Below are 21,080 nucleotides of genomic sequence, written 5' to 3'. Positions count from 1 at the left end.
AGTTACCCCTTGATCCAAATTAAATAATTTTGGGATTTTTGAAAAGCTTATAAGATGCAATAAAACACATTTTGAAACAGTGAAAGCGTCTTGGGTATAATTTTATATCATAAAATGTTTTTTTTAATAAAATAAGAAAATAATGTTGCTAGTATTTTATTTTTGTTAAAATAAAAAAAATATCTATATATTCTGAAGTAGGGGAGAGTGGGGCAAAATTTGTTAAAACGAAATTTTCAATATTTACTATTTTCTAAAATAAATGAGACTAAGGCTTGAAATTTTTATTATAGATAGCCTTCATAAACCTTCTTAAACTTACAAAGTTTTAAGGGATTCGAGGAAGGATTGTGTGAAATAAAAAATAATGAAATTTTGAGCCCTATTTTTGGAATATTTGTCTTACAGAAAATATCAATACTGATTAGCTCAATTTAAGCACATTTCTCGTTAAGATAGAGAAAAATTATCTTCGATCAAGTTGTAGAGGAATAAATTTCCTATAAAAATATGTTTTAGGTTAAAGTTTAAGTTTAAGTTTATTGAAAAACCACGATGACTATTTGATATTTTTAACGTTTGCGAGAGTAAAACGTCACAAATTATCCGAAGACTGACAAAATTTGAGAATCTCTACAAAATCGACTTTTAGAAAATGATTCGAAAATCACATTTCTTTCGAGATAGAGGAAAATAGTCTTCTGCAATGTTGTAAGATCACTAAATTTTCTATAAGAATGTGCTCATTATAAAACGTTTAAGTTTTCTCAGAGCTCGAGAAAGAATTAAATATGCGTTTTGACAAGTTTTGCCCCAGTCTCCCCTATATTAAAATTTAAAGTCGCTCTTATTGGTTTCTGAAATAATCATTTTTATTGAAACTATTTTCCTACCTCAATAATTCTAAAGTTAGAATTATTTTTTATGAGGTTATATTCAACATAACCTAAAAACTTCTAAATTAATTCTATTTAAATAAATAAGAAAATGACTTCTTTCTAAGATTTCTTGTCATATGGTTTCAACTTTTTGGTAATTTTAATGCATTGAGTAACTGTGAATCAGTGAAAAAATTAAATTTTCAAAAAACATGTAGAAATGTAACATGTTTGAACAAATTACATAACCTAAAACTATGTTAAATTATAAAATGAATTATTGAGAGGGTGGTAGGTAAAGGAAAACCTATGCCTAGGCACCGCAGTAAAAAGACAAACGAGCAGGTTATAGGACAATCTGCTTTTTATTTTTTGTGCTGCTAAAAGATTTTTTTGCACATATTTACAAAAATTATTAATATCATTTCTAATAACCTCACCTTTATGCCCAACGCACAATAACCTTTGTTTTGTAAACATGTTTTTGACATTTCAATGAGAGTGAGTGAGATCTAAATCTAGTCATCTCTTTCACTCTCACATATAATTTTGAAAACATGTTTACAAACAAAAGTTATTGTGCGTTGGGCATTACACTTTTATCTTTCTTTGGTGAATATCATTATCGAAAACCATAAAATTGTAGCGCGATAGTGCGAAGCTTAATTCTTTATTAAAAAGCGAAATTAAGAATAAATACTGAATACAACCTAATCGGGCTATCACACTAGGATTTTTTCAATTTGTAAATTCAATTTAATTTTCAGATGAATTGTTCCTATGCGTTATTTTGCATTAAAAATCATTCGAATTAATAGATTTTCGCTTATTTATTGATATAAACTAATACTTGGCCCTCCAAAACATGTTTAAATATGCTAAAATTGCATAAATGTGGTTGCTCAATTAAATTTGAATTCAGCAAATTAAAATGTTAAAATTGCTCAACAATTCCAGATAAGTCGGGACTTAGGCGATACAGGCACCCTCATTTTCATTATTTCTTTCTACAAATGAGGTCCAACTGGGTCCAACTATGTGAAGCAGTTCCTCAAATTCTTCAGTAGCCATACGAAGAAAATTGTTGTGTCCAAAAAAATCACCAGTTGCGATATCATAATACATTTTTTCAATGAATCCGTGGGCAGATCTCTCTTGGATCCATTTTCAGGCTCACAATCTCTTCCTTTTACCTTGAGACACATTTTTATTGAACATGTATCCTACATAAAGTAGGAAAATTTCTTCCTCATTACTGGACTCACTCATTTTTTTAATAATGTAACAAAATTACAAATGACAAAATAAAATAACTGGCAATTTGCGCGACTTTTTTGAATTTAGCAAATTTCTCGCAAAAATGTGTTCTCGCTATGAAAAATTTCATGTGGTTCTCGCAATTTAAAAAAAAATAACAATATACATAATTCTTAATTCTGAGAGTTTTATTTATTATAAAATTTACAAATTTTACGGTGCTATCACACTAGGATTTTTCACAATTTAATTTTAAATTGAACTCAGCAAATTGAGCATTAAATCGCAAGCATTCAGTCCATTCAGTGATCAAAAGCGTTAGAAGTTTCATATTTTAAATTTTCAAACTGAGCGACATGAGAGCGTAGACATGAAGCTTTTACGAAAATTTTCGAACATGCTTGTACGAATGACATGAGCTTTCCGGAATATTTTGTGGACACACGAAGGAAAATGTCATCAGCGACGGTAATTATCATATTTTATCAATTTTATCACTGTTTTTGGCAATAAAATCAACCCAAATTGGTCAATTTAATCAAAGTGGACACGTTGTTATTGTATAAAATAGAAAACTCACCTGTGAAGTTTGAATTTCTGGGCATTCCCTGAAGTCAATGTCTTCGTGGCCAGGTAAAGATGTTCCAATCTCCATTCCAGGTACCACTCTTGGACGATGACACTGTGCCATTTGGCGAAGAGGACAACCTCGATGGAGCTCCACAGAAGAAATACACGTAAGTTTGCTGGAAAGATGTCTTTTGGGGTGATTCTCTCAAGGACTTTGTCTTCCAGACATCCCTACATCACATTCTTTCACCTGTTTTTTCGTGGAGCCTCGGTGGTTGTCTACATGCTGTGTGGATGGTTCAGTGAATCCTTTATTGCGAGCTTTGTGGCTGTTGTTCTTCTACTCTCAGCCGATTTCTGGACAGTGAAAAATCTCAGTGGGCGTTTTCTGGTCGGCATGCGATGGTGGAATTTTGTCGATGACGAAGGAATATCCCATTGGGTTTTTGAATCCAAGAAAAATACCCAAGTCAGCCGGGTGAATGCGCATGAATCGAGAATCTTTTGGTTGGCTCTGATTCTTTTCCCCGTTATCTGGGCAGTATTTTTCATAGTAGCCCTGTTTGGGCTCAAATTCAAGTGGCTCCTGTTGGTCCTGATAGCTTTGGCTCTCAATGGAGCCAATCTCTATGGGTATGTAAAGTGCAATTTTGGAGCTAACAAAAATATTGGATCAGTTACGACGGATTTTGTGCGGACGCAAGTACTGAAAAATGCTTTTGATATGATGACAAAGCCTACAAATCAGCCTACTACGACCAAACCAACGGGGGTTATTTAAGCCATTCCACCTTAACAGTCAGTACGGATGTGTGTGATGATATTTATGAATCCTAAGCATTAAAATAATTGTAATTATGTGAAGAAATTGATTGTTTTCTTGTTGTTTTTTTTGCTTTGCGGTTTGTTTGTTTCCGGAAGCTCGGAACAGCTGATGGGCTAGTGGCGCCAACTGACGGTCGACACGGGAGTTAGAGAAGAAAGATGGTGCGCAGATGAAAACAAAGAGAAAACAAGGATAAATTATTGCATTTTTCCACACTTTCCACCTCAAGTCAGTGATTTAAAGTGCAGTAGATATGAACAGTGATAAATAGGGATAATTTTGAGAATGTGAAATTGTATTTTCCCGCAGTGAGTGATTGAGAAATTGACCAGGAAGAAGTAGTCAATAAGACGCAGTTTTAGTGAAAATTTCCAAGGAGTTTTCTTGAGAAAAATCCCAGAAAAATGGCAAGTGGGTCAATGCCACTGAAGATGGCTGAGATATCCATCAGGAAGTTCAACGAGGATGCAATTCCCAGTCATTTGGGCCTTCTGAGGAATCATAAAAGTCAGATTGAGAAGAGCTTAGCTCTGCATGATTGGGAGCGCGTCAAGAGGGAAGAAATCAATGCAACGAGGGTGATAAAGCAGCTGAAGAATCTCCTGCTTGAAATGGAGATCCTGAGGGATAAGATCCAGCAAGAAGAAGTGCCCAAATTTGATGATTTGACAAACAAATCTCGTCGAGAAGCAATTGAGAGTATTCAGGAATTTGTGGAGCTTAAGCTAAAGTCTCCAGATAAATCCCGGAGTTCCACGTACAGTAACCTCGAGGATGTGGACGTAGTTGAAGATCTGCCAAGGCTAGAGTCTGAATTCCAACTCACAGAGCATCAACTGAAAGCCCGAGAAGCCTGCCTGACAGAATACGAAAATCTTCACCGGGAAGTCCAAGACATTCACGAGCTATTCCACAAATTCCACGAGAATGTCCAGGAGCAAGCGGAGAGTGTAAATCTCGTCGAAGAGAATGTCTCTCAAACGGAAGTCAATGTACAGCAGGGCGAGCAGAATCTTCGAACCGCCCTGAAGTACAAAAAAGCCATGTATCCGGTTTGTGGAGCTCTCATTGGGACTTGCATTGGAGGTCCTATTGGATTCTTCGCCGGACTCAAAGCTGGTGGCCTGGCTGCAGTTGGATGTGGCATTCTAGGCTTCACAGGTGGTGAAATACTCAAAAGGAAGGAGCGAGAAGGCATCGAAGAAGCCACGGAACCTGAGCAAGCGACAGAATCCGCCAAAAACAAATGACACACAGTTTGCGACATCCAGTAAGAAATCCAAGGAATAAGTCGCCTTCTAAAATACCTAACAAGTCATTAGCCAACTGTGTCTATTTTTAGAGAGCTTGCCTTCGTGTTTCCGTGTTAAATAATTATTTTGAAAAATACCTATAGCTTTAAATAAAGTTCCCAAAAATATTTTTTTTTGTCTTCCTTGCTCTGAAAAAGCGCCATTGTTTCATAGTTCAGATACCAGCCACCAAAGGCGCTGGCTATCACAAAAAAGAAAAACGGTCAACATAACCTCATTTTTCAGTATTTGTCAAAACAAAAAGACGGATTTTTTACCTCCCGGAAAACTTGGATTTTCTTCATAAATACCCAGTGCAATATGAGTGAAAGTACCTGTGATAGCAAGGATGAGTCCTCAGCAATCAATTCTGAGTATCCCTCAGAGAAAACTATAAATCTCCTGGCTACGGGAATTGTAAACCTCTACCAAGCAGACTTGGAGAAGATAAAGAAGGACTTAAGGAATTTAACGTAAGTTTTTGGATTTATAATACCTCTGGAGATTTTTAGTAGCCAATTGTCTTCGCAGATCGAAGCAAGAGAAGTTAATGGGTCAACTGGAGGAGGAAAAAGAACGATTGGATGAAAAGCAGCTGAGGGATATACAGGAAATGGTGAGGGACCGGGATTGAGAATTCAAGAGGATCTTCCGGGAATTAAAGTGTCTTTTCTTGCAGATGGACAAAGTGAAGATTTACAGAGAAAAATTATTAAATATTAAGAAGCAAATGACGAGTATTCATCAGAGATCTAAGCATTTGGTGGTAAGTAAAAGAAATTTTCTTGTCCCTATCCCGGTTATCGTTGATTCTATAAAGTTGTTTTGAACCCTATAAAACAAAATTGACCAAAAACAATTTATACAACGGATACGGATACAATGTGGTTTTTTAATGAAAGAAAATATAATTGAAAAATTCAAATGTTGATGCTCCTGTATGATTTAAAAAAAAATTCTTTCAAATTGGCTACGTTTATACGTTAAATAAATCCTGGATTTATTTGAAAATTAAAAAAAATCAGTAAGTCTGATCCAACTCAGAACATACCAATAAGTGATCGTTATTAGCGCTTTGGGTTCTCTGGAAAATTATATTGAATTATTTGAATCACTGTAGAGCAGTGACTGTTCTTATTTTCTCCGCAATTGTTCCTACTTTTGCACGAATTGTTTCTAAATCGCCACTCAAATTATTCCATTGATGCTTCAGACCTACACCCTGGCAAGTGGCCTTCAAAGTTGAAGCCACTTTCTCACATTCACATACAGATTCGTATGGGAATTTTTCTGCACTCGTGACCGTTACACTATATATCGTAGGTTGCGTCTACCTCTGTCGTATCTGTATTTCTTTTGTGTCAGCATTTCACGCAAGAGGAGACGTCTGTATTGTAGCTTGCACCAAATACAGATTCAAAGTAAATGCAGATACGACAGAGGTAGACGCAACCGACAATATGTCACAATTAAGGTGTGCCTTGTACACAGGACTCTGTGCCTTGTAAAGAGGGATAAATATTCTATATTTCCATCTAAAAAGCTTTTCGTAACTCGTAGTGTAAGTTGAGTTTGGAAGCAATTTATGAGTTGGCTTCAAACAGCTTTATATAAAAAAAATCTTTTCCAGGAGGTAGCTTCAGACTTTGTTTAGAAATTGCAAAACAATTAGGAGAGAATGGGGAAAAATTTATCGGATCGTATATTTTAAAATATTATATATTCCAAGAGGAAAGAGACGGAGGCTTCAAATTTTTACTATAAATTGTCTTCATGAATATCATTAAACATCCAAGGTTTCAAGGAATTCGAGCAAGAAATTCAGAAAATAAAAAAATATATATATATTGAAATTTTGAGATCAGTTTTTAAAATATTTGCCCTTCAGGAGATATCAATTCCCATCGACTTACTTGACAAAATTTATGCATTAGTGTGCGCTAGCTGTATAATTTGGATATCCTGAACACGAATATGTTTCTCCGTTTGCGAATTTTTCAGAGTGATTGTCTTCCAGATTCAGCTTTATCAAAAATGACCACTCGGGGTAAAATTTAATTTAATTAATGTGTGTTTGCTGAATCATTTCGATATCTTTTACAAAAATCTTTTGTCCTTTTGCGAATTATCCAGTGATTTTCCTCCAGAATTTGCGCTTTGCCAAAAATAATCACTAAAATTTGTCATGAGGCGTGGGGTAAAAATTGACAAAAAAAAAAAAAGAATTTCCGATGTTTCACAAGGCGAGAAGAAATGTCCAGTCACTGATTCTGATGAGACAGGCTGCAAACGATCTCTGAGGCAGCAGAATTCCAACAAGAAGAGATTAAAAGATTTTTGGAAGAATTCTGTGAACATGAAACCTATAAAACCTAATGTTTCCATGTAGATATCGGAGATATCAAAATCGAGCAAATTTGCAAGTGCTCGGTCAAATCACAATCTTTGAAGACAGTTTTTTTCACTTATGATTTTTACAATTTTGTCGATTTGTTAGAAAAGGTAGCTAAAAAAAAGTTATTGGCCAAATAAAACGAATAATGGCTTATTCTCTTCAGGATAAATAATAATGCTTTTCTACTTGACCTAAAAGAATTGCTGTAAACCTATTTTTGTATCTTTTACAGTATGTTAGAGTAAAAACTTTGTTACAAAAAATACATGTTTTTAAACAGCCTGAAAAAATTATGATTTCACAATTTTCTTCGGTTTTTTAGTTTAAATATGGAATGCACTTATTAAAAATATTTTTAGTTGTTTTTTCAAAGACAAGAATTACCGAGCTGCAGCATTCTGGCAAATTAGAGAGTGCTGCGACGAAGTACTCCAGTGAATTATTTATTAGTTTACCATTTTTTCAAACAAAAAATGTATTTATGCACTTTGAATATATATAAATGGATCCCGGACAAATTCCCGAAAGTCAAAATCCGGAAAATAAAAATCCCGAATGAGCCAAAATACCGAAAGAAATAACCGAAATGAGTCAAAATCCCGGAAGCCAAAATCCCAAAATGAAAATCCCGAATGAGTGAAAATCCGAATAAGAAAATCAATCACTTACTTACATTGTTTTTATTTCTTTAATGTCATAAAGAACGTTCGTATTAAAACAATCCAAAACACTTTGTCTAATATTTTTTTTTTTGTGTATAAACGTAGCCATATTGATCTCTCTCAAAATTTATTATCTCGGAAACTAGAAAAAAACCAAATTTTTGATTTAAAAAATTTGATAAGTTAAAATGCTTCTGTCCAAATCTCTGTTGCAGAAGCGTTCTCAAGACCTGCAGGAATTCAAGGAGAAGGAAAAACAGCAGAGGATCCAAAAGAGACGACAAGAAGAAGCCCTAATTGGCAAACCATGATAAACTAAAGAAAAAGCCATCTGTAAAGTGAAAACAGTTAAAGCTAATTTATTTCTATCTTCACGATCACATTCCGCAAGAAGATACCCACAGGGACACTGGACCACAGAAAAAAATGTATACCGATAGAGAAGAGAAAGACATTCCCATTCATCCAAAATTCTGCACACCTCACGGAAATGGTGAATTTGGTTGTGTGTCGTCATCGAGCATGTTCATCGCATCTGTAGGTGTTCTGTATTCGTTTTGCATGAGTTCTGTGAATGATACAAATAAATTTTTCAATGAAAAGTGCCCCCAAATCGCATTTTTTTTATATACACACTTCAATAAACACACAATGGATAAATAATGTAAGAAAAAAATTATCAACTACTAAAGTACTCGAGGAAAGGAGATTAAACCCAAATTTCATGCGATTAGATTCACTTTGGGATGGCAATAAATCTACGAGAAAAAAATCTACTTAAATTATTGTAGAAAATTGGTTTTCAAATAAAATTCCTCAAACCATTTTTCTTACAATAAATATTCGGGTTAGTTAGGAATTTGAATGAGATGATTTTGTGTACCTTTTTTTTCTTTCATGTCTTTTTCCCAAAATTCATTCACAAGAAAACGCTTATGAATATCCTTGTCCCAATTTTTTTCCATACCATCATTAGAAACCTATCACGTGCTTCTCATTTCCACCAGAAAAATTGTAAATCTTTATTTAAGTACAAAATAGACAAAAAATATCTCGTACATCCTCTGCGTTATACTGTTTCACCTGAGAACCTAGCCTCATTAGACGAATCACAGTGATTCATTCAATAGATTCTTTTCCTTCTGCACACTCTCATCATTTGTCTGATTTGTCATGATGGCATTCACGCCATCACCATTAGTTAACTCTCCACCGGAATTCGTGCGATTTACAATGTTACTTTCGTCTCTAGCCCTATTGGAAGTCTTACCGAATTTGTTGGAGTAGCGATCGTGAAGTCGGCGCACAAGAACGTGTGCACCGAGCAGCACGAGAGCACCGATGCCAAACCAACGGAAAGTCAGACTCCCGCCGATCCTGTCAAATGCTATGCCACCAATAAAGCTCCCCATGGAGACACCTACACCCTCGAAGACAGCTCCTACCAGACCCTGGAAAAAAACATTTAACATTTAACCATTTAAGGACGAGAAGGTCAAAAATCGAGGATCAGAAAAAATCACTTTTTCTGACTTTTTAGAGCAAAACGTAACTTTAGAACACCGTTAGACAAATTTCATTTTTGGGTCACCGGTGACCCAATCGTCCTAAAACATTTAAAAGGAATCCTTTTAGCAATAGTCAATACAGCGCTCCTAGCGGTTGTTGTGCGAAGATTCTAAGTTTTTGAACTCAATGTCAGCTATTGTAATCATCTCAAAATCTCATGTCCTCGGATCGGGTCCAAACTTTGCCAAAATGTGTTTTGTCACTTCCTGATCACGAATAATGGGTGGCTAAGTTACGTTTCCGGTCGTCCGGCCGCCCGTCCGACCGATCTTTGGGGCTTAATCACAGCGAACAGACTGGGCTTTTCTACATGGTCATTGCTTTTTTTACGTCTTCATTGCTTTTCTACACATGGAAAAAATATTCAAAAAAATTGCGGCACCATACCAATTTTTGCGCCAATTTGATGTTTTTTCCGTTTTCTGACAAGGGAAGAACTCGAGTCATCAAATTCATATAAATCTGGGGCTTTGCTCAACTACGCAGAAAGGCATCAAATTAAACGTGGTACAGTAGACTCTCGCAAATTCGGCTCTTTTAAGATCGGGCTACTTTTTAATTCGGGCAGCGGTTACATTTGAAAAAAGTTTGTTGTAATTTTTCAAGTTTGATTATGATTATCAAATGAATCAAATACAGTGCCCGCTTTGTAATCCGGATGATTGGGAGACAATATGACAGATGTCCGCTTCGTAATCCGGATGGAATTTTTGAATTTGTTCAACGTCTCGAAAATATAATACAAGATTTTTTGTAGAATTAGAAAAAAACTTTTAAAGAAGATTAAAAAGACATAATTGGAGGAGTCTATTCTATTATACTTCATTTATTAAACAAAAACATCACAGGATAGTTCATTTTCATTGCTGAAAACGCATGCATACATAATCTCAAAAGTATTTTAAATGTAACCGTCATGAACTTGTCCGGATTACGGCGATCCGGATTAGAAAGCGGGCACTGTATGCTCAAATTTGGCATGGTTTGTCTTAGTTTTGATGCGATTTTGCATTATTGAGGGATTTTCATGCAATTTACGATATATATCAGTATGTAAACGCAATATTATATATGCAGATGAATAAAAAATCGTTGCATTTTAAAAAGTTTGTCGCCCGAATTTCTGTCTAATTCGGCTGACATTTCGGTCCCATATGCCCGAATTTGAGAGAGTCTACTGTATATTCAAAAAGTCCGAAATTTGGTTATTTTTTTTTTAAATTCCCCAAAGTTGAAAATTACACCTTAAGGTGTCTACACATTGGAGCTGATTTCATAAACAATTAGGGTAAAGTGTATAATTTGGAATTAGTGATATAAGTTGGACAATTCGCCGGTACAAGTTGGACATGGCTTTTTTCTTGATAAATACAGTACAAAATTTGTTTCTAAGCACAAGAAACCAAATTATAAAACTAAAGCATTAAAAATATACAAATAAAAATGAAGTAGTAAATTTATCAAGACGAAAAGCCCTGTCCAAATTATACCATTGTCCAACTTGTACCACTGTCCAACTTGTACCACTTTACCCTATTTCAAGAATTCTTGAAGAAAAATGCCTCCACATTTGGGTTTATTTTCCATCAAAAATTCTTGGGAGATCGCTATTATTCCCAAGTCTCTTGCTCTTGTAATTGATTTTCATGAAGATTTGTTGTTTCTCTGCTGAAAAAAAAGCGAGAAAAGTGTTTGTGGAAGTACCAAGGGATAGTATTTAGTGAATTTATGTGGAAAATTTCCCAAAAATGCGAAGGAAGAGTGTTTTTCTGGAAATATCGTTCCCGGTGGAATCCAACCCAGCCTTTGAAGGAACATTTCCTCTGATTTTTCTCTAGATATTGACGGAAATCATTGCAACTGTGTATTCCTGAGGTGTTCTTCAGTACAGTGGCTTTGTACACTGATGCATTAACTTCTGGCAATTTCTAGAGAAAAATTAGAGGAAATCTTTCTTCAAATCGGATTCCATTAGGAACAACATCTCCAAAAAAACACTCTTCTTTTGCATTTTTGGAAAATTTGCCATACAAATTCACTATAAATACTATCCCAAAGAACTTCACCAAATGCTTTTACTCACTTTCTCCATCAGAAAACAACAAATTTTCATGAGAAACAATTGTAAATTGCAAATTGTAATTATCAATTTGCTAGCAGAAGAATAAAAAAAAACTGTATTTACTTACAATCAGCTGTCTGAGGATCGTTGAAAATATTATTTATAGTTTTTATTGAAATTTTATAAAAGATTAGAAAGGTCGAAGACCAAACCAATTTTTTTTTGGAAAAATCATTTGGAAACCTGTGCTTGCCACGTCAATGCTACGTGAAATATCTACTGAAATTTTTACAAGTTATCATATACCTATAGGGTAAAATTTGGAATACGGGACAGTTTGGAATGTGGGACCTAACAGTGTGGAAAGTGGGACACCTCCCTGAAAACTATGAACTATATGAATATTTTTTTAAATTCTCGATAAAAAGATTTTTAAACCTAATTTTGTGATTATTTGAGAAGTTAAAAATGCAAAAGACGTTACTTTACAATCAAAAAGTGACTTGCAAGAACTTGAAAAATTAATTGCATGCGTCATATTCGTAACCTTAAGACGAGAGTTGTCGTTTTTCCTGTTTGTTATGGAAGTTAAGATTAAGATTAAGATTTGTCTATGGGTCGGTTATATTCCTTGCGGAACCGCTGCACCCAGGCCACTTATTTGGGCCCATTATGCACTCCCCATTCTCCTGTTCTATCTTAACCCCCAAGGCGAGTAAACCTGCTCCATATCACAGTGCTCTGTGTGCGTTCTGATACACACAGTACCGCTTTATATCACGGTAAACCAACCTTGGTTTTGTGGATCTGGGCAGTGAATGAGTATTTGTATTCGACTGAACTCTGCATGTCGAAACTTATTTCCTATACCAACCTCTCTTTTTAGGCGGTTCACTGTCAATTTATTGGCATTACTTTTCCATTCATTCACTGGACGAATTCGAGACTATTACAGCAGCTGAAAAATCTGCAGCTGCCTAGTCTCGAACCCTCGACCTCACAGTCACAGAGCCACTGCTCTATCCACTGATCCACTGAGGCCCCTCAACCTGTTATGGAAGTTTCTACACAGAAAAAAATATTTTGTAAAAATGTTCGTAAATGTTTGTGGATTTCTATGAAGGAGTTACGAAATGCTCGTGAATCGTATAACCCACAAACATGTTCGTAAAAGTTTGTACTTTTTTTCACAAACATTGTTCGTAGTCTTCAAGATTCGTCTTTCAAGATTCAAGACCAAAAAATAAATGAGATTTTTTAAAATTAATTTTTGATCGTTTTAATTTTTACTCGTACTCTAAATATGTTTTTTTTATTATATTCAAGTTATTTATCCTTCAAAAATAACAGAGCAAACGAGTAAACTAGTCGCCTGGAAAATGTTGTGCTTTTTTTACCTTTAGGGACAATTGGGTCATATATGACCCATAGTTTTCCAGGACTCCTAGGGACGGGAAAATTTCTTTTTAACTGTAAATCTCTTATTTAGGCTAAAATATCGAGGGAAAGTTGATTTCATTGAATTTCGCTCAGCGGAAAGCTTCTCGTGCTTAACCCTTTAAGGACGATTGGAACACCGGTGTCCCATAAAGAAAATAATATTTCCTGACTACCTAAAGTTATTTTTTTCTTATGTCTGTACATAATTGTAAAGTAGAAAGTTGAAGGAATCTAGAATATTTTTTGCAAGTCTCTAGCTATTTGCTATGTAATAAATATTTAAACTAAAAAATGGCGAGTTTTTAAATTCTCAAATTCATAATTGATTTTATTTATTTTTTATACTTCTATTTTTTTTTTAGCAAATCCCTTTTGGCAATAAAAACTACAATACTCATACGTAATATTTTTCATTAAAGCGAAAAATATTATTCATTGGTATTGTAGAAAAATTACTTAAATTTTTGGGCTATTTTTGTTCCTATCGTTCATAGAAGCACAAAATACACCGAATCAGACTCTGTTGGACTTTCCAAGGTTAGATGTAAGACTTATCATTGATTATGTTTCTTAGTTTAATTTTTATTGTTGATTTTCAGTACGTAAAAAAGTGTCTCCTCGTTAAAGGGTTAAAGGATTAAACAGTATATGATGCGAAGGTACTTTTGACGTAGAGCATCTAAGATCTAATTTAAAAGTCATGAGTTCGAGAACTTCGGAAAGCCTGGCACAAAACACGAAGATATGTCTATAGGGGAAAGTACTCTCCCTTCGAACGTTCATTCCTTCGAATAATGTGAATTTTCTTTTATTTTTCCTAAGAGACTTATACACAATTATCACATAATTATCAAGAATTGATGATAAGCTTAAGCTAACTAATATTTAATAAAAATGTGTAAATCTTTTGTGAAAACTAAAAGAAAATTCACATTATTCGAAGGCATGAACGTTCGAAGGGAGCGCACTTTCCCCTAACTTTTAAATTCAAAGGAAACTCATTCTAGTAAAAAAAGCGGCAAGTCATTATTAAACAACCTCAAACGATCCAGCCAATAAACTGATAGCTATGCTAATTTTTGTTATGTACAAAGTATTCTGGCAGTCAAAAAAATAATTAAAAAAAAGATAGCTAATCATTTGATCCAGCAAGAAAAATTCAATTATCTAATTTTAATAACATTTCCTGATAAAACCGAATTTAACAACTTTACTTTTTTATCCCTCTAAAAGAAAATTTTTGCATGGATTTTACTTCCTTTCTTTATCTTTTCAACAAATTTTAATTACTTTAAATTTTATGGGTTGAAAAAGTAGTTCAGCTTATCAATTACTAAGAGCTCATGAATTTTGGAGGCATTCCACTTTATGAACTGTTCGATAAGATTTCTTATCAACAAAAACCCATTGTAGAGAAATATTGAAATTATCCCTTCTTTGTCGTAAAAAATTTCACTCACTTCAAAATAAATAACTCAACCACGCTCAGCGTAAATCTTTTTTGTCGAAATGCACTTAAATTGATCGCAAGCTCTTTTATTGTTTTGTGTTTTATGCTTTCCTAATTACAGCATGGAAATAGCCTAATTGCATTTTAAACGACGAGAATATAGGGCAGAAAAAAATTGATGTCTCCGAAATGGTTTCTATTTTTGGAAGAATCGACTGAATGAGATTATAAATATTTCATTGAAATGTTTCCGTGTCTTGTTCTGCTCAATAATTAATCATGAAATTTCTCACCTGAAGCGTGGCTTCTGTTCCTGGTGGAGCCACAATGCTGGCGTAGGATGCCATAGTCGAGTAGAAGATACCAAAAGTCACTCCATTCAGCAGTTCAATTGGCAGAACCCACCAGGGATTCGTGAGGGCTGAATAGAGAAGGAATCTCAGTCCAAAGCCCGACAGAACCAAACTCATGGCATGGATGTGACCAATTTTCTTCAGAATCCATCCTGAGAGGAAGAAAAAAGGCAATTCTCCGCCGAAACACTGGATCCCCATGGCCAGTCCTTGGAGAGTTTTTATCCAATTCAAGTGATCCCTGTAAAAGACATTTAATATCAAGGAAAAGAACCTAAAGCAGAGGGTGGAAATGATTACCCGCCCTGTGCTGCCGCCAGATCCTCGAGATGCCAAAAGAGAAAGTTCCACACAAGGGCCGTACCCAATCCCACAGCAATGCACCACAGAAAGAAGATCACAATTCTCACGGAGCCAAAAAGAGCCCCAACGTCTTTTATAATATTTGTGGAGAGTTTTGTTTGCGTATGCTAAAAAAAGCAAATGATTCTTATTTAAAAAATGACCGTTAGGTTTGAATTTGAAATATTTAAGGTTAGGTCTGAAAAATCCATATGCGACTACAGCGCTTCTGGTAATAGATTAATAAAACTCCAATTTATAAAAAAAAGTATAGAAAAAAATAGAAAATGTATCACATCAACTTGATTATAAAATCACAAAAAATTAAATCTGGCTTCTTTATTAGATATGATTTAAACAAGAATTTATTTTTTAATCTTTATTCTTAAGAAAAGGTTAATAAACCGCTAAATAAATCTTGAGAAAATTCTGTCAAAAGGACACTGTTTTCTAATTTTACAAAACTCTTTCTTTTCCTGTATAGAAAAACATCCTTTTTACAAATTTCTTTTGTTAAAGTGAGAAAGTTTTTTTTTTAAGATTTAGGTTATGTTGAACCTAACCTCAAAATAGACGTGGAAAATTTTTATTTAAGAAATGAGAAAAGAGAATAGGACCCAATCTACTGTATTATCTTATTTTAGCAATTGCTTAATTTCTAAACTAAAGTATGGTTATGTTAAGCTTAACCTAAAAAAATCAAGGTATATTTTGTGTAGGAGAATCTGCCATATAAATATGTCGCATACACTGAAGATTTCAAATTTCTTTCAATAGGAAATGAATCACATTCCTAACCTCAGAATATATTAAAAATTCTAACCTATAATTATTCCTTTTTGAAAACTTATTAAAGTCTAAAGCAAAACAAAAATCTAGAGTTTTTTTTTATTATAACAGAAAATTGCACGTTACACTGAATTAATAAATATCGTATATTGAGCAGTAAGGCCTTACATAACCTAAAATTACAGAAAGTCTTCTAAAAGACAAAAAAACTACGCCTAAAATCTAAGGTTTCGAATAGGTTTTACACTAGAAAAAAAAACGTAAAAGAAGTTTGACGAAGTTCAAGTTAGACCCCACATATCGAATTGGATTGGATTTAATCTGTTCTATTCATCATAATAAAACGTTTGGAGCGCGCAAAAAAATAGGAGGAACAGGTTTAATTTTGACCTTCAATCTAACCTCATTTTATGGTTTCTGTTGGGAAAGCAACAGGAATGAATCATTTATAGTGATATTTTTAGCTTCCTTCAAAGGAAGAAAAGCCGAAAAGGCTAAAAAGATAAGAGAAAGGATAAAACCTAGGCTCTTCTTTTTTTGAAGAAAATGAGATGATTTTAGAAATACAGTAGAGTTCCTCAAATTTGAACTCCTCAAATTTGAACGACGGTTGAGTTCAAAATGTAAAATTTGAGGTTATGTGTAGAAAATTTTGCGTGGAGTGCCATTTTTCTCTTATGTTTCCTCAATATTATCGTATTATATTAACTTTCGCAAAAAATTCCATCTATTTCACAATAAATTACATTTATATATTCTCTAAAATTGTTTATCTTAATTTAGGAAAAGTGAATTTTACAAGAATTCCGTAATGTTTTTGAAAATATTGTTCCAATTTGAGGAGTGAGAAATGTCATCTATACCCCCCAAACGTTCAAATTTGAGGAACTCCACTGTACAATATTAAGGTGAAAAGAAGTGGCCCAGTGCTGGGCTAAAACGGCTAAAACACTTAATGACTGTGATGTTTTGATTCGACAGTTTAAACTCAAAAACAGGGCAGTACATACAGTAGACTCAACGGCTCTTTTTCAATCGGTCGAAAAATTTTGTTGACAATTTTCACGTTTAATTATGAAGCTTTGCTCAAATTCGCTGTAGTTCTTCCTATTTTATCGTGATTCTTTATAATTGAGCGCTTTTTGTGAAATTTACAAAGGCTTTGATGCCCAAATCTATCGATAAACCGGATGACATTTCGCCCCAAATGCCCAATTGCGAGAGAGTCTACTGTAACAATAAACCATTTTTCTCGAATTTACCAATAGATCTGGAGCTTAAACCGTAAGAGACATCAACTTCTTTCCCATCCAATTTGGATTGTTTTGAAAATGTCTTAAAATTTTCAACCCGGCTGTATTTGCCACAATCGGCAATGAATCGGTAAAGTACCCGTATAATTGCCCAAAATATTCCCAGTCTTTCCCAAATATTTTTCAAATATTTGTTTTTATTTGTTCGAAACTACGAAAGCCTGGAACATGGCTAAATACCAAACGGTAAGAGATAAGAGCTGGCTTATATGGTCAATACATCATGAGTTTCTGTCGTTTACCTGGTGTGACCGGTTATGATAAGTCGGCGGCAGACACAACCTTGGCTTTTTCCTTTTATCTCATCCCTCTTTCCCCTCCAAAACCATGTTTTTTTCAATTTTTTTTTCCTAAACGGTTCATAGATTTTTTTTCATTTTCGAATATGTTTTAGAGGTAGTAAAGGTGACTATGTCGTAAATAAACATCTATGTTTGAAAAATACAGACGAGTTCCTCAAATTTGAACGACGACGGTTGAATTCAAAGTGCATAATTTGAGGTTATGTGAAGAATGTTTATGAGTCAAGTCTCAAGTCTGAATTAGAACCATTTTTCTCTAGTGTTTCCTCAATATTATAGTATTATATTAACTTCTGCAATAAATTCCATTTATTTCACAATAAATTACATTAATAATATATTCTGTAAAGTTATTTTTCTTAATTTAGGGAAAGTAACAAAAAAATTGTAAATATGCATACATTTTCGCTTTATTTGGAGCAAAATTAACTAAATAATGAAACTGTGAAATAGAAAATATATAAATATAATAATTTAGTACTGTATTTATCGTGAAAACAATGATGTTTCCATTTAGAGTAGCGAAAAATTTCCTTTTGGAGCAGGTTTTGAATTAGCTTAATTTACCCTAGTCTGTAAGAAACTACAGTCGAGTTCTTCAAATTTGAACGACAGTTGAATTCAAAATGTAAAATTTGAGGTTATGTGAAGAAAGTTTTGCGTGGAGTCTGAATGAGAATCATTTTTCTCTTAGGTTTCCTCAATATTATTGTATTATATTAACTTCCCCAACAAATTCCATTTCTTTAACAAAAATTACATTGATATATTCTCTGAAATTATCTTACTTAAATTTGGGAAAGTGCATTTTACATGAATTCCGTTACGTTTTTAAAAATATTGTTCAAATTTGAGGTTTGGGAAATGTCAGCCCCCAAATGTTCAAATTTGAGGAACTCTACTGTATTTCGATATTGATTTTTTCAAAGATCAAAGTTTAACCACGTTGCAGGGCACATTTTTCAACCGATTTGGCTAAATTTGGTGTTTTTAGAATGGTCTTGAAATTTTAAATCCGGCCACATAGGTCACAATCAGCAATAAGTCGATAAAGTACTCGAATTTGGTCTATCTCTCTTTAATATTTTACTTTTATTTGACCGAAAGTGTTTTTACCGGACTATATAGGTCAAACGGTAAGAGATATCAACTTCAGGTCTCCGACGACCTCCCATAAGTCAATATTATCTCGAAATGTTTTTTTCTTAGCGTTTTCCTGTACCTACCCCCTACGATTTTTTTGTTTTGGCTATCTTATAATGTTTTGGACGTAGCTCTTTCTCAAGAGTTCGAGCAATCCTCAAACTGGGACGCTTTGCCATTTCTTTTAATAATTCTTTAATTTCGCGAATTTCAGTAGCACAAAAAATCCGAAATTACACTTTTTAAAAAGCCCGGTTGATTCAAAAGCACTGTTTTATTTTTCGGTAAAATGCCCCTCGGCAGCATTTTGTGGTAGGTAAGAAATCTTTATTAAAAAAATGAATGACTCTGAAAATGACCCATTTTCCGGGAGTTGTAAAAACTAACTTTTAGAAGAGATAAAGGAATTATGAGAGATTTAATAGAGAGATTAAATGATGGCATTTGTATTTAATTTTCTTATCACTGGATTTGACGGATTGGATATGAAGATGGTGGAGAAAAACGTGAGCACTTACTTGCAATTTTGACGAGACTATCATGTCCAGCACCAAAAGTCCCAGCATCATATAAAACACCACTGAATAGTCCTTTGTCAACTGTCCCTCGGAAAACTTGTCCACTAGGACACCGGCAATGATTGAGAACGTGCCCCATCCCACAGCACCCCATAGCCTCTGATTCCCATACAAATGGGGCTTGTCATCGAGCATCTCGAAGCATATTGCATCTCCCACACTCACAACTACCGCCATGCCCACCCAACTGGCCACCAGGAACATGAAGAGTAGCCAGAATTGATAGAGTCCAGCTACATCTCGATTTTCTATGTTGGTCTCCGTGATTAGGTGGTTAATCTCCTCGTGATCACAGTGAACTGTGCAGGGAGTTTTGAAGTATTTGGTGGTTTTATTGTTCAGATGACTTGGGCAGAAGAGATTGGACAGTCCGGCTGAACCAAAATCCCCTTCAACAACCACAATATAGAGACACTCCTCCATCAACTTCAAATCCCTGATTTTAGTAACTGCCGTCAGGGAGAATTCTGCATCATTCACATGATCTTTACAATACTGGCTGACATTCCAGTGATCACAGATTACACCCCACATCCACGGTTCAGCTTTGCACTGAAGATCACATCTCAATATTGAATCTTCCCCCTGGAGCTTCTCAATCACTGTACTGTCTAAATGTTCACCTTCCTTGGGACAATGTTTGAGATCTACAGCTCCTCCGTTGCAGTGGAATTCAACGGAGGAGTCTGCAGGAATTGGTGGGATGAACATAATGGCAAAAAAGGAGACAGCAGTGAGGATCTGCAAAGGATTGAATTCCACAGTGGGATCAACAGAAAACCCCAATCTATCTAAACCTTACCAGAAACAAAAGGAAAAGGAGCTTCTGCCTCTGAAATCTGTCAGCAATGGCCCCAAAAGTTGGTTTAGCCAGCATCCCAACAATTGGTAAAATTGTATAAACTGTTCCCACGATAACAGTTGAGAATCCCAACTGTCTGGCAAAGGTAGGCATAAAGGGGACAATAGGAGCCGTCCCTAAACAAATCACAGAAACCCCAAATACCCCCATTATAGCCTCAAAATATCCCTCCTGGAATTCACCAAAAACTTACCAGCATTGAAGAGGAAATAGTGAGACTTCATGGGAAGAAGTCTCTTGTTGATTCTCATGTTTTCCATCGTCTCGACACTCTTTCTAACCAGCCAAACACAATCAATCAATAAAATACTGTCTCAGTTTCAGAGACTTTGCGATAAAATCCAGATTAAATCACTTTGATAGCATGTTTTTTTTGCTCCCTGGTCGAGACACCAAAAAGGCACTGAAGAGCCCGCAGAAAAGCTATTATTATGCAACAAAGGCACTATTGAATCACTCAGAACAGATGCACAGCACACGGGCGAATGACTTAGGCAGGCAATTGTGCACTTTAATGCACAAAATTGCACACTAAAACAGGTGAAAAATGGAATGAATCGCGAGGAAAACACATGCGAGAGCAAAAATGTGCGAAGCAGAACCGCGCGAATTGACAACTGGAAGTTCAGAGGTTGCTAACGTTTTCCAGGCGGCTCTTTCGGGTGATTTTCGGTCTTTTCGGTCTGTTCCCCTCCTTCCAGATTGGAAAGTACTTCCGCGAAGGAGAGGGAATGATAAAGGGGATAAAGGTATCAACACATGAAATAAGATAAGATCAATATTTTATGAAATTTAAATTTAACAATTTAAAACCCGAGCCAAAAAATCACGTAAAATACAAAACTGGCATAAAATGTCAGTGCAGATATTCTCAACAAAAAAAACCATTTTTACAATTAATTCGTTCCGTAAGACTTCTACAGCAGTCCTAGGACTCATAAATTCATTTTCCAATAAATATTAGGTGAGATTCTTAACAATCTCACCTACTATAATC

The 21,080-nt window shown here is 34.8% G+C and overlaps 4 protein-coding genes across 6 annotated transcripts; 3 read left to right on the top strand and 1 right to left on the bottom strand.

The window, feature by feature from the left end:
- Positions 1–2,527: 2,527 nt before the first annotated feature.
- On the top strand, positions 2,528–3,573 carry LOC129804940 (uncharacterized Golgi apparatus membrane protein-like protein CG5021). Of its 2 annotated transcripts, XM_055852730.1 has the most exons (3): positions 2,557–2,603; positions 2,796–2,872; positions 2,931–3,573. In XM_055852730.1, exons 1-3 carry the CDS (start codon positions 2,589–2,591, stop codon positions 3,484–3,486), a joined length of 648 nt encoding a protein of 215 aa, XP_055708705.1. In that variant the 5' UTR covers positions 2,557–2,588; the 3' UTR covers positions 3,487–3,573. The 2 variants fall into 2 exon arrangements, with proteins under 2 accessions (XP_055708706.1, XP_055708705.1); XM_055852731.1 differs by having other exon boundaries at positions 2,528–2,603; positions 2,796–3,573.
- An 89-nt stretch (positions 3,574–3,662) lies between these two features.
- LOC129804935 (syntaxin-17) lies at positions 3,663–4,951 on the top strand. Its single transcript, XM_055852724.1, has one exon. It carries the CDS (start codon positions 3,936–3,938, stop codon positions 4,779–4,781), a length of 846 nt encoding a protein of 281 aa, XP_055708699.1. The 5' UTR covers positions 3,663–3,935; the 3' UTR covers positions 4,782–4,951.
- Positions 4,952–5,051: 100 nt separating this feature from the next.
- Positions 5,052–8,493, top strand: LOC129804953 (biogenesis of lysosome-related organelles complex 1 subunit 6). The gene is made up of 4 exons (XM_055852747.1): positions 5,052–5,296; positions 5,355–5,439; positions 5,503–5,589; positions 8,096–8,493. The coding sequence occupies exons 1-4, from the start codon at positions 5,145–5,147 to the stop codon at positions 8,189–8,191; spliced, it is 420 nt and encodes a 139-aa protein (XP_055708722.1). The 5' UTR covers positions 5,052–5,144; the 3' UTR covers positions 8,192–8,493.
- Positions 8,215–20,717, bottom strand: LOC129804900 (major facilitator superfamily domain-containing protein 6). Of its 2 annotated transcripts, XM_055852658.1 has the most exons (7): positions 20,277–20,717; positions 20,024–20,199; positions 19,162–19,962; positions 15,055–15,224; positions 14,695–14,995; positions 9,151–9,331; positions 8,215–8,448 (listed from the first exon to the last, which is right to left on the bottom strand). In XM_055852658.1, exons 1-7 carry the CDS (start codon positions 20,341–20,343, stop codon positions 8,363–8,365), a joined length of 1,782 nt encoding a protein of 593 aa, XP_055708633.1. In that variant the 5' UTR covers positions 20,344–20,717; the 3' UTR covers positions 8,215–8,362. The 2 variants fall into 2 exon arrangements, with proteins under 2 accessions (XP_055708633.1, XP_055708632.1); XM_055852657.1 differs by having other exon boundaries at positions 8,215–9,331.
- Between the last annotated feature and the right edge of the window lie 363 nt (positions 20,718–21,080).

The sequence above is a fragment of the Phlebotomus papatasi genome, chromosome 2 (assembly GCF_024763615.1).
Source record: "Phlebotomus papatasi isolate M1 chromosome 2, Ppap_2.1, whole genome shotgun sequence".
Taxonomy (NCBI): Eukaryota; Metazoa; Arthropoda; class Insecta; order Diptera; family Psychodidae; genus Phlebotomus; species Phlebotomus papatasi.
The sequence above is the reverse complement of the archived record's forward strand: the minus strand, read 5'-3'. Positions and strand labels throughout refer to the sequence as shown.